General features: G+C 40.7%; 1 protein-coding gene across 3 annotated transcripts in view; it reads left to right on the top strand.

Annotated features, from left to right (window-relative positions):
- TULP3 (TUB like protein 3) overlaps positions 1–13336 on the top strand; it is a 1091431-nt gene that overhangs the window by 456321 nt on the left and 621774 nt on the right. For all 3 annotated transcript variants that reach the window (XM_044087608.1, XM_044087605.1, XM_044087606.1), the window contains one exon: positions 2824–2960. In XM_044087608.1, the coding sequence (XP_043943543.1) occupies positions 2824–2960 (137 nt within the window). The remainder of the gene's footprint in view (positions 1–2823; positions 2961–13336) is intronic.

Here is a 13336-nt window from a genome sequence, read left to right on the forward strand (position 1 = left end):
GCTTTGTCTATAGTATTTTGAGATATTCTATGTGTATAGTAGAGGAGGAAATGTGAAAAGGACAAGGACTAGGTAGGGACTGCAGAGGTGAAATTAAATGGGAAAAAATATGTATTATTTAGAAACGGGACATAAATCTCCACTCACAGATTTATATTTCTGCCTCACTGCCTTAATCAGAAGTGCTTTATTAAAACTTTTTACCATTAAATAATATATTGAATCGACAACAATTATTTTAGTAATGTATTAGCACCTGCATGTGTTCAATAAGTGCAAATACACTCAGTTGTTTACAGGATTTTCCTGTTTATAAAATATAGAACATTTTCCTTTGACAGTTAAAGTTCTCTCTTTCTCTCTCTCTTTGTCTCTCTCTCTCTCTCTCTCACACACACACACACACACACACACACACACACACACACACACACACACACATATATAAATGGATTGTATTGTAACATGTTTTGGGAGAGCTGTAAGGTTTCTTCCTTTTGCAGGATTTGCTGATACTGATGGGAAGTAGTTGAAATACCATAACACTGACTTATGGTTGTTGTTTGCTTGATAACTTTGTTACATATGACTGCAAAGTGCCATCCTAACATAACTATTGACTGATTCTGAATACATATACCTCTTGTAGTTGACAATTCTGTTGATTCTTGATAGCCTGATTCCCTTTTGCATGTACCTTTTTTTGCATGTACCTTTTCTAGTTAACAATTCTGTTGATTCTTGATAGCCCGATTTCCTTTTGCAACTAATGAATATTGACACATATTTTTGTCCACGTAGTCTCAGCATCTGCATTTGCTACACTCCTTGATGACATGTTCATGTTGTCATTAATAGTGCTCATTTGTCCCAGGATCTGTACTTTTCCTTCCACTGGAAAAAGGCTGCAGTCTGTTGGATGCTCAGTGCTTCTTTCTAAAGCCATCCACCACTGGCCATATTCTTCTGTACTGTTAGTGACGCCCCAGCACTGGCCCACTAATCAAGGAGCCTCAATCCATACCACTGGCAGCAGTGGGGAATGTACACGCTGGGAGGATGACAAGTACACACACTGTAAAGTGCAGTTTCCCTTAAGAGCACACAGAGAACACAGTCTGTCTGGGACTGGTTTCTCCCTCTTTCTCCAGATCCCCAGTAAGACTCCCGACTGGCACAGCTATAGAGTTGAGCCCTTAGCCAGGGTTCCAAGCCAAGTTCTCCAACACTCTCTCTGTCCACCCAGTGCTTTGTGTCCCTGCCCAAGTAGCTGACACACACACATACACTCAGAAATTTGTTTTACACACACACACACACACACACACACACACACACACACACCTGGGAAAGGCTGGCACAAGAACAAGAAAATTATCAGTAAATCATCACAGTAACTTCAGAATTCAGAATCACAGGAAATATTTAAAACAACATTGCAGGATAGTCTCAAATAAATACAAAAAACATCTAATCTATTATTTTACTATATTTCTTACTGACTCTAAAAGAAATTACTGTACCCTAGTTAACTTACTTATTACAGCAAGGCAAGTGTGGTGAATGGATCTTCTAGGTGATGTTGTTGTCAGGTCAAAGACAGATACAAAATGCACAGTCACTCTCTGAGAGTTCTTAAATTAATATTAAATATTACTGCTGGGATACTTGCAGCATGACGTCACTTTTTGTCACCTGACTTCAGTTCCCAGGCTCAACAACCAGTGCTAGAAACTGATGGCACTTGGCATCTCCATGGGAAAATACATAGCCTTCAGATGTTTGCAACTGTTGGAAGACATAAAACAATAAAACACAAAACAATGGAGAAGGCTCCCTAGTTTTAAACATCCTGTTTCCTTGCTGCACTGAAACTAAAAGATAACATCTCTTTTATTGCACAGTTATAAAACAATTTAATTTCAACTATTTTACTGAAGTTGTGAAAGTTCCCACTGTTAAAGCATATACATTTACACAATTACAATAGTTTATATACATTTCTGTTCTTTTCCAGTAGGGTACACTGTGGATACATTTTTAAGCTCAGTACTGTACAAAACCTTTTCACACACACTTCTGTAACAGCAGTTTGATGTACACATAACCTACAACAAGCATATAAATCATGTTGACATTCACAACTGACATGTAATCATTTACAAATTTCCAGATAGCTGGGCTGGCAGTCTCTCCTGTCACACGTCTATGTAAATCATATTAATATTCACAAATGACTTTGTTATTTTCAAAATTCTAGTGAGCTGGGCTGGCAGTATTTCCTTTTGTGACACCCTTATATCCTTAGTCTGGCAACTAAATGAGGCCCAGTGCTTTAGCCATCCATGCTGCTGGTCATCGCAGCCATTACTGTTTTGGCAGAGTGACTGATATGGTGCTGTGTTTCACCTTGTCCACACTTTTAAGGTAGTTTATATGCAACATATATTGTTATCTCTTTCTTTAACAGAGTGTTGGCATGGATTACTAAGCTTTCCTTGCCATGAATAAACTTAAACAGGCAAAGCAGTGATTCTCTGTCGCAAACATTTTGTTTGATCTCAAAGTTTCATTCAGTAAAGGTACATTCTTATGTTGAACAAAGATAGAGTTACAACAGTATTCTTGGTATGTGAAATGCATCATCTTTGTTTTTTTTTTTTTTTTGAAAATATGCATGTTTAAATATTTCTGAGTGTTTTCATGGATTAGGTAATAAAAGAAACTAATCCATCAACGTTCAACGTTTGTGTTATTATGGGGTCTGGTGGTTCAGGTATGTGTATGGATTAGGTCTCACATTGAGACAATTTGTGTTGACAGGCATCTCAGACAGTTTGAACTTTGAAGAGGACAGTGAGGAGGATGAAGAAGTAGAAGAAAAAGACGTTAGCAGGAGCAATTCCCCAAATTCTTTAAACAAAACACCGTCATCAGCATTGAGTAGCCAATCATTTGCTGTAAGTATTGCTAGAATTGTGTACACATTAACTTTGCTTCCCTAAGAAAATTACTGTGAAAGTGCTTAGATGTTCTTAACTACATGTGACTTGTTTAATTATGGAAATTATTGTGTTTGCACTGTGGCATACATGCAGGTCAGCAGATGAGTAGATATGTTTTGGCAAGATGTTTACACATTTCTGTAATGTAGTAAAGTCATGCGGTAGCTGTAGTTGCCCTTCAATTTATTTAAAGCTCTCTTGCACTACAGATGGACAGTCCGTGAGAGGGTTGCTGTTTATGGTGGTGCATATTTGAACTAGTTTTTGTATCACCTCTGTTTGATGTATCCATGTTAAAACTAAAGTTCCATTTGAAGCCTAAGAATGAAAATTATTTACTTGTAGTCCATGTGCAGGGTATGAAGGAATGGGGCGATTGCCACAAGCTCACAACTCTACCTCTGTGCCTCTTTTTGGAAGCAGTGAGGGTGTTCTGTACACTTTTAATGCTAGAGCAACCTATATTTCTGCTGCCACTGCTTTGAAAGCACATTTTGTCCCAAACATAAATGTGATTGCTGTCAGTCAGACCTAGAGTTTGGCAAAAAAAAAAAAAAGCAGTAGAATGAAACAGTTGTGTGGAATGTAGTTTCTCTGAGTGAAATGTCAGGGTATGCCTCTGGTGACGAGGAGGAAAAAATGCTACAAGACCAGCTGGTTGAAAAGGCTTACAGTTACTAAATCTGCGAGTGCCTGTTATTGAAACCTTTATCAATCCTAGATAAAGGAATAGAGGTTGCTACTCAAACTGCTGCAGCATAGCTGAATGAGATGGCAAAGTCTGCAAAGTTTTCTGTACGAAAAACTGCATGTGTGAAAGAAACGGTTGCATCCATGTAAGGGACCTGTTGAAAACTAAAGTGGTCACTGAGCCACAAGGAGGGATTGGCAATCAGACCACAGTTTTTACTCCTGTGATTCAAACAGCTGCTTTAGTTCACCACAGTTTCTATCTTTAAAACAGTATATGAGATTTGTGGAAAACCTGGATGTCAGGTACAAGTTGGCCGCAGTGCTCAGGAAGTTGATGTTGAAGAAATACAAGTTCCAAAATGCGCCATTTTGTGTATAGCAAATACCATTCTTGTAGCAAATAAAATTGTACTGTTGTTGAAAGTACCACCTCATCAAACAACTAGATGCCTTTAACTGATTGTGAATACTGGGCCTTTGGTGTTATTGCTACCTGTGTATTTGTATACAACTTGTATTCTCACAGATGTCTGTCTTATTTGCACTAAACATGACATACCTCTACTTGGATGCTTGGCAATTTGGGTAGTAGAAGGAACATTCAGTGCCAGCAATGTCTTTCATAGTAAAAATGTGACTCCTTTACTTGACATAGACCTTATGACAGCACTCAATGTTTGTATTTCTATGAATGAAGTCCTTTCAGTTAAACATTCTGTACCAGAAGTATGCACTTCTTCTGAACTTCACTACGTTATATCATAAATTTTGTACATGAAGTAGAAGTACAGCAAAAGATGCTGTGTTAGTTCAACAAAAATTTCATGCCCCTTTTCTTTGAGAGATTGTTACTTTTGGAGTAAGCATTTTCTGGATGCTAGCATGATTGGAACAGGTGATGCAGCCTTTGAATGCTAGCATGATTAGGACAGGTGATGCAGCATCTTGGTATCAGTAGTTGTAACCCAAATGGAATCTGGTGGTATCAGAATGCATGTGCACCTTAAGGAACCTAATAAAGCTGTTATTAGTGACTACTCTGTCCTACAAATCAAGGAAATTTTTGTATGGTAGAAAGGCGCTGCATTGTTTTTCACCATTGATCTTGCAAATATTTATCATCAAGCTTCACTGCGTTATAAGAGCAAAGACTTTACTGCATTTATGATGGCCTGCTCATATACAAGAGTGTGCACTATGGAGTAGCATCTGCAATATCAGCCTTTTAAAAACTGATGACTCTTGTTTCTAAAGACCTTTCCAGTGTAGAGAATTATTTGGATGATGTCATAGTATACATACACACCACTGCATTAGTGACCCTCATCTAAAGTCACTAGTTAGAAAAATTGTGGGATGCAGATTTAAATTTGAACCAAGACAAATGAAAGATGCAATATTCTCTCTTCCATTTGTTCCTCAATGAACGGGTCTTTAGATCCAAGTCAGATGTGACTTTGGCAACTCTCAAGCTTTAGATATAGTGCTCAGGCTCCTCCATTTACCCATAATCCTTTGCAAGAGGGGGATAGAGACCTCAGATCTCATTTGCTGCTTGATTGCTACAGATGTGGTCTTCTGTGCTCGAGCTCATTGGTATAGATAAGTGTGATTTTTTTTGTGTTTTTTTCCCCACATTTCTCTTATGGAGAGCATCATCTCCAGTTCTTAGATGTTCCTTTACCCTAATAAAAACAAAACAAAAAGTGTGCAAAGAGTCTGTACAGTACCTTTGCAGTTAAGACATTTCTCCATATTCCCTTCTATTGTCACCCATTGCCGCTATTTCCTATAGCTGTACTAGTTTGTCAGTTAGTTCTTCGACTTTGATGTGTTGCCTTTCTAGTAAAATGTTTTGGTGGTAGTACTGCATTTGCTACTTGTTTTTGTCACTTTACAGGACTTGATATTTTTGTTTTTTGATATGCCTGACAAACGTTCAGTTTTTAAGAAATTTGTTGTTTGAAGCCACACAGTACCCCGTTCGGATGTGCATGTCAAATGCATCCATCGTTAGGGGCTTGCACATCTGTATGAACAGCGCAATGTCTGTGTGGTCTTTGGGCATAGGGCCCTTATTGAGAGGAGGAGTAAGTTGGTGCTTAAGATTCTCTTCCCTGCCTCTGTGGGAAAAGTTTCCCCTGCTCACTCCTCTACTTCGTCTTTTTTTTCTCCTCTGACTAAGAAACTGGTTGATCACTCTAAGGCTGAAAAAAGTCATGAAAAAGTCAAAGAAAAATCTAAGGAACCAGAAAGGCAGTTCACAGATTATTTCCCTTCTTTGGCTTCTGCTCCAGAGATGTTTAAACCCTCGGATCCAACCTTCACATCAGAGCTGATTTTCATTGGATCCTGTACACCTCCCTTATTAGAGCTACATTTTTCTCCAGAGCCAGTATCACCCAGAATGAGATCCTCCAGTCTTCAGGAGAGGCCTCTCCACTGGATCTCCAGACGTTCCTCTATGGCTTCTTCTCTTTGCTCAGTTTGGTCTTCCAGAAGCCTTTCTGACGCTGACATGAATAAGATGATGATGTTTCTCAGGACTCAAATTCAGCTAGGGGGTCTTCTGACTCTGACCCTGTTGGAACCAGGGAATTTGTCTCTTATCAAATTATTGCTGCTTCCCTGCAGAGTCAGGGCTGTTGGACCTGAGTGCCCCCTGAGGTATGTCCATATCTAATCTGAAGACATGGTCTTTGACTCTGGTGGTTTCTTTGATTTGGTTGGCTCTGTGTGGCTCAGATCCTAATGGATCTCAGAACTGAGGCAGAAGTATTGGACCCGGGTGAGCAGGCTCAACTTCATGATTGCAGGAATTGTTCCTGTTTCTTGGGATTTCGGCACTGGACAGATCAGCTCCAACATCTTCCTCAGAGCCAAGCCAAGCAAGTACCTTGTGACCAGTTGAGAACCATGGTTGCTACTGGATGGGTCTCTGGTTCTGTCTTTGGCTTTGCTTTGAAGAGAGTGCTCTGTCATTGTAGGGAACAGCCTTCCCTCATGGCCCTGGATCCATCCTCTTCCACAGGATTTCCCTGGGTTTTGATCCTGCTGTGTTTATCCTGTTAGGACAGCCAGTTTCCAGAAGTCTTGAGTCTGCCCATGTTGAGGACCCTAATCAGCTTCCAGTTCTTCTCCAGAGCATCCCAAAGAAGATATTTGTTGGAAGTATATGTGCAAAAGGAGGCACACTGTCCGCCTGCAGTAGTCCCCAATTGAAGATACTGACTTAGATGAAGGGGAGGTGTCCCCAAGATCCCCTCTTGAGGATGTCTCATTCTACAAAATTTTAGAACTACTTGGACAGAAAGGGGGATTGTCCCAAGAGGAGTCAGTATTTCTCAAGGCTTTTGGGGCTGTCCTATTTACTTCTTGGGTGATCCCCACATGGCTGAAATGGTAGACTTGATCTCAAAATGGGCATTGAAGGAAGCAGATGTGGCCAAACCAATCCCACGCAAACCCAACAAATTCCTTTTATCATCAAAAGACCATCCTTATTGGAGCAAGGGTCCAGCCATTGATTCCATGGTGATGGTGGTGATCAAGAAGGAACTGGTTGAAGAGAGCTGCACTGTACATCATCCTAACAAGAAGTTTTCATTGTTGGGAAGACCTGGGAAGCGAGTCTATTCATCACTGACATTTGCTGTCGGCACTGAATTACCTGGAACATAAGATCTGATATCAGTTTTCATTCAATCCACAACTAATGGGTTTGGGTCCGACTCTGCCATTGTAAAAACTTGTTGCAACTTTGAACTCTTGAGCCTTTCCTTTATCCATAATGCAACAGCCTCATTTACCTTGATGTTGTTTGCCGCTTGTCAGTGAAAGACATGGTCACTGAATCCTCTTATGCGAAGTGTAATCTTTTTTCTAAGAAGAAAAGTTTTGTTCTTTTTTCTTCTAAATTTTAAAAGTAGTTAAATCTGATCTCCCTTATCCATTGCCTATTAGTTAGATAATTTTCTTTCACTTTTTGTATGTTTTGTACTCTAAATGATATAAGTATTTCTATCCACTTTTCTAAAATGTGTAATCAGTACTTACCATTGTTGGTATTTTCTATTCACTCTCTCCCTTTTTCCACAGTTTGTTGGTTAAAATAAATATAATAATAAAAATATATTTTTTCAGTTGCTATAACTGTCACTTTAACCTGACTCTTTATAGTACTGTTTATTGACTGCCTTTCAGTTGGTGGTCTTTATAATGGCTGAAAAAGTGAAATGCCCTGTGGGGTTTAAGAAGTGCCTTAAATGTGGAAATAAAATTCCATTTTCAGATGCACACACACACTGTGTGTACTATGTAGGTCTCCTCCATTTATAGGAGGACTGTGCCACTTTTCACAGATCTTAATCCAAGAGTGCTTACTGAGAGAGAGAGAGAAAATTGATTATTAAAGGCATGCTGCTTACCTCTTTTGAGGAGGCCTTATCTGGAGTTTTCCCTGCAAAAAAAAAAGTCTAAGTCAACTTCTCTAAGTCTTTCCTTATCTTCAAAGACTTCGGACCAGGCAAGGAAGAGACCAGTATCTGGTAATTATGAACTTGAGAAAAAATGGCAAAAACTTCAGATCAGATTTCATCCTCGAGTCCAAAGTACAAAGAAAAGTCTTTGTCTGATCCAATCTCAGCATTAGATCCTAATCAAAAGGGAGTTGAATTATTGAATGCAACCACATCGGATCCAACAAGAAGTTGTACTTCGATGCAGTTACCATGAGCTAGACCCTGTGCCTTCAAGAGTTCTATCACCTTTACTGAAAAGACTGAAATCTCCATCTGTCGTATCTACTCACTCTTCCTGAAGCCTCACAGAAGATGTGGAGAGACTGTTGAGAGAGAATTTCTTGACACAGAGCCAGTCCATTGGCTCCTACCCCTTTAGGTCAGGAGATCCGTTTTACAACTACACCAGTCTTACCAGTTCCTTCTCTGACTACATACAGGACCTCAGAGCCCTTGGATCAGAAGCTTGCCTTATCCTCTGCTCTGAAGTTGGCTTTGAAAACTGTGGTCCAGGCGGATCAGGAGAGCTCTGAGTCAAGACTACCCTGTCAGATCCAAAGTGTTAGAGTTGACTCAGAAGCTTTTGAAGCCATCTCTGCACCTTAGAGTCTCAGCAAGGGTTAGTTTGGGTCTGACTTCTGCCTTGGGAGGGCTGTCTTCAGAGCAAGGTGGGATCAGCATCCAGAAGCTTGCCTTTTTAGATATGGGGCCCTGTTCTTCTCCGAGACAGTCTACCTTTGAGGTTATGGAGAGGGCCTTGTCTACATCATTAACACAGATGGCTCCTCCCCTCTCAGAACCTCAACCTGTTACCTGTCCGACTCTGCGCTTGGAGTCTCACCTTTCTTCTCCACATGGACAGCTGGTACTGAAACCCCAGGCTGCTCCAGCAGGGTATCCCCAATTCTTCTGATATCTCCCCAGATAATCCCACTAAAGAGGTTCTTAACAAGAAAACGTGCAGGAGGAAGCACTTATATTCTCCAGAATCTATCACAGAAGATACAGATTTTGATGAAGTTGAAGGGGTCTTTATGGTCACCTCCTGATTATGTCTTGTTTGGAGACATCCTACAAATCCTAAAACAGAAAGGTGGCTGGAAGTCCAGCAACCCTTCTTCTGAAGAATCTGTTCCTGGAGTTGTTTGGTACCAGCTAGTCTACATCCTGGGTGACTCCGCCTGCCGATGAGCTCCTGAGTTGATTTGTCCGAGTGCATAGAACGATCTGAACACCACTGAGCCCGTTCCTTGGAGATCTGAAAAAAAATATGACAGTATCAGAGGACATGCAATTTTTGGACTAAAGGAGTACCTGTTGATGCCATGGTTGTGGCAGTAACCAATAAAAAGTAACTAGCTGAGGATAGCTCAACTGTCCATCCACCAACAGTGTGTCTCGGATGACAAGATAGGTTTAGGAAGCATGTCTGTGCTTAAGTGACCTTCTCCCTAAGGTCATTGAACTGTCTAGCACATTTCACCAGGTTAAAGAGGGACCTGATTAAGGAACTTTTCAGACACTCTCTCAGGATCGATTTCTGAAGAAGTGCAAGCCACTGCCACTTTTCAGTTGGCTACCCTGCAGTTGATATCCAATTCCTTCATGAGGCTCATTTCTTGTGTAGCAGAACGAACTTTAAGGGCAGTAGGTTCAGGAATTTCCATAAGAAGACATGCCTGGATGCACTTGTGTGATTTTATGGAGCCCTTCAAGTCCTTGTTTGTCAGTTCTCCTTTTGACAGCACTTCTTTATTTGGCCTTAAAGTAAAAGAAACTTTATCCCAATATGAGAAGGATAGAAAGACCCTGTCTGCTGTGGGCATACATTTTTCCACCCCTCAAAGATCCTTTTCGAGGTATCACTGAGGTGGAGGAAAGATGTGCTTCAAAAAGTCCGAAGGGCCTTTCCAGGACACTTGAAGGAGGTTTCCCTAAGGCCAGAGGAGGGAATTCCAATGGTAGATGCTACCCACATGGCAGAGGTGGTCTGCAAAACTAAGAGTCCAGAGATTCATTCTTTGGCAGACCCTTCCAGCATTCCTTGAGACTGCAAGGATTCCAGATGTTTCCATATCTAGATGACTGGCTGCTTTCCGCCCTGCCCAGGCATCAGCTCTTAAAAGCAAAAGAAAGGGTTATCTAGACATGTGCTGTTCTGGGTATACCCATAAACTGAAAAACCTCATTTAGAACCAACTCAAAGCATTTGTAGTACCAAGATTGCAGCACGCTTGGTTCTTCAGGCTCTGGGTTCAATGGCTGCAAGATTTTATAATGGAGTTCTTCAATGGATGCTTGCCTCACAGTGGTCAATACTTCATCATCCCATGTCCACTCTGATATGAATCACCAAAACGCAATGGAGATCTCAAATGGTGGATGCAGTCACACCAAGTTCTACAAGGCCATTTGTTCATTCCCCTTAGCCCAAGACCATAGTGACCATGGATGCTTCCCAGCTAGGGAGGGGGGGGGCATTACCTGGTAAAGACAGTCCAAAGCACGTGGTCCCCCAAGGAGGCCAATGTGCATATCAGTGTTCTAGAGATGAGAGCAGTGCTTTTACTGTTGCAGGCCTTTCAAGATGCTCTCCCTGCAAGGACAGTTGCAGTACAAGCAAGACAATATGTCAGTAGTTTGGTACATCAAACAAGGAGGGACCACATCCTACCCCTTGTGTGTAGAAGCTGCCAGAGTATGGCAAAGAGTTATCTCTTCCAACTGCTTTCTCTTAGCAATGCATATTTCAGGAAATCCAATGTGATAGACAAACTGAGCAGATACGTTCTTTTACCCCATGAATGGTCCCTCAACAAGAATGTGATGGAAATAATTTTCCATCATTGGGACCAGCCTTGCTGCAATCCTTTTACCTCTCCCCTAAACAACAAATGCAGCAGCTACTTTGCCCAAATCCCACCACAGGGGGAATCACCAAGGTTTACCCTACTTCACAATTGGCCCCCTGGTCTGCTTTATGCTTGCCCACCAATTCCATTGATTCCCCGATTCCTAAAGAAAGCTGCTATGTTGAAGAGCAAAGTCATCCTCATTGCACCTTACTGGCTTCGACAGATTTGGTTTCCCTTCCTTTGGCCTCACTGGCTTTTGCCAGCCTTATATTCTGTATGCGATTCCAGACCTCCTGTCTCATCTGACAGGCATGATCCATCCAGATACAACAAATCTCAAGCTGATGGCTTGGCTTCTCCAGTTCTATTAATAGCCAGATAACCTATGCTGTTTATTTCATTTGGTCTTCAGCCTGTAGGTTTGGATCCTACTTGGCCGAATACTACAGCTCTAGGATGTGTGTAGTCTTGTTTTATGTTAACCTATAAGCAAGGATATGCATGCCATTAGGTCTATTATTAGACATTATTAGTAGCCATCGAGAAGTTGGTGCCATCCTAGGGGAAAGTCCATGTTTTGCTTATAAAAGAACTAAAACTTTACAGAACTTTTTTGAGAAAAAAATGATCTGCCTTTGTTGATTCATAACGTTAACACAGCAGATAAGCCTTTAGGGGTGTTTCCTTGTGGAGGGTGTGTTTGTAAGTTCATTTGCACAGGAAACAGTTATGCATTCAAACATTGCAATTACACAGTTCACATTAACAGATATTATGATTGCCATAGTGTCAACACTGTTTATGCAGGCATCTGAATTTTTTTTCTTCTTTTTTTTTTTTTTTTACATTGATGCAGTCTGACAGTTTCCTATAGATTTTACCAAAGGACACATTGCAGCTATACAACATAAGGATTACAGCAATGTCCTGAGGAAGCATTGCTCTTTTATGCACTGGCTTTACTTGTTTTAAGTTTATTATACTGGAACAATTAGATGTGTTTTACGGAGACAGCGACTCCCTGCTAGAAATCAGAGAGCTCAAGTGGCAGCTTATCTTAAATGCTAAAGTTGCAGCAGGTATCAGTGAAAATTACAATATCAAGTGTGCTTTAAGATGGTACAAAGTTATACCACTCCTAGTCCCTTTTGTTAGTTTCTCACAGGCTACTGTCTTATTGTTTTTTGGATTGCTACAGGTGATTGGTAGATCTGGGTTTTTATAGCTGTGTTAATATAAGAAACTTGTGCTCTGGTTGTATTTTCTTACAGTTCTGATAAAGTTCTACTACCATTAAAGAATGAAAGCTCTAAATACACAAGTTTAGCCTCTGAGTTTGTCTTCCACCCAACCTTTGAAGTTTTTTGTTTTCATAAGATCTTATTCTTTGAGTGTTTCTTTGGTTGTTTTGTTGATATTTGTACTTATCCGAATTGACTTGATGGAGAATATTTCAGCGGCTGAACAAGGCACTAATAGCCGACGTTTTTGACCTGACTATGCACACCCTACTGCCAGAATTGGTCAGTCTGACCCAAGCTTTGGCTGATACTACTAAACAGAGCATAAGATTTACTCAACAGATGCAGTATTCTTTATGCTTAGCAGGGCAATGCAAGCCTGAGCCCTGCAACCCCGCATAATCAACAGACACACAGGACGTCTCATCAGTCGAATTCTGTTGGAGTGTTTGAAAGCAGATAACACTAGCAATCCCTTCCTTCAGGATACAGAACTGCACCAGGTACAGATGCCTAGGGTGGCTCGTAATGTTATCCATGATGCAAGAGGTGACTGCAAATCTTTGATTTTTAAAATGGAAAGGTTGCTGATCATGTCGAAAAATGTAAAAGAAGATATGTTTCTTAACGCATGTGTAGATTACAAAATTGTGCCTCACAGACTTAGATGTTAGAAATATCCTAATAGGACCACCATTGACTCGTCCCTATAAAGAGAGCTCACAGATGTGTATAATGAAGCTGGGCTACAAGCTCTAAGAATTCTCATAAAAAATTATCAGAAGAGACTGGATAACCTGAGAAGAGAAATTACAGACCAGCATAATGTGATTCTTCAACACCCAGACTTAACACTGTTTCAGCATTTTTTGATGGTATTTCCCTTAGGATTACACACCATATAGCTATGCTTATAAACAGAAAACAGCATAAACTGCAGAGACCTGTTACAGTATTGGAATAACACAGCCTACCCCCTAGGTAATGAGAGGGGGTTGAGGCAGCAATCCTTTCATGTACAA

Source organism: Protopterus annectens, chromosome 11.part0 (assembly GCF_019279795.1).
Source record: "Protopterus annectens isolate FY-2018-M chromosome 11.part0, PAN1.0, whole genome shotgun sequence".
NCBI lineage: Eukaryota > Metazoa > Chordata > Ceratodontiformes > Protopteridae > Protopterus > Protopterus annectens.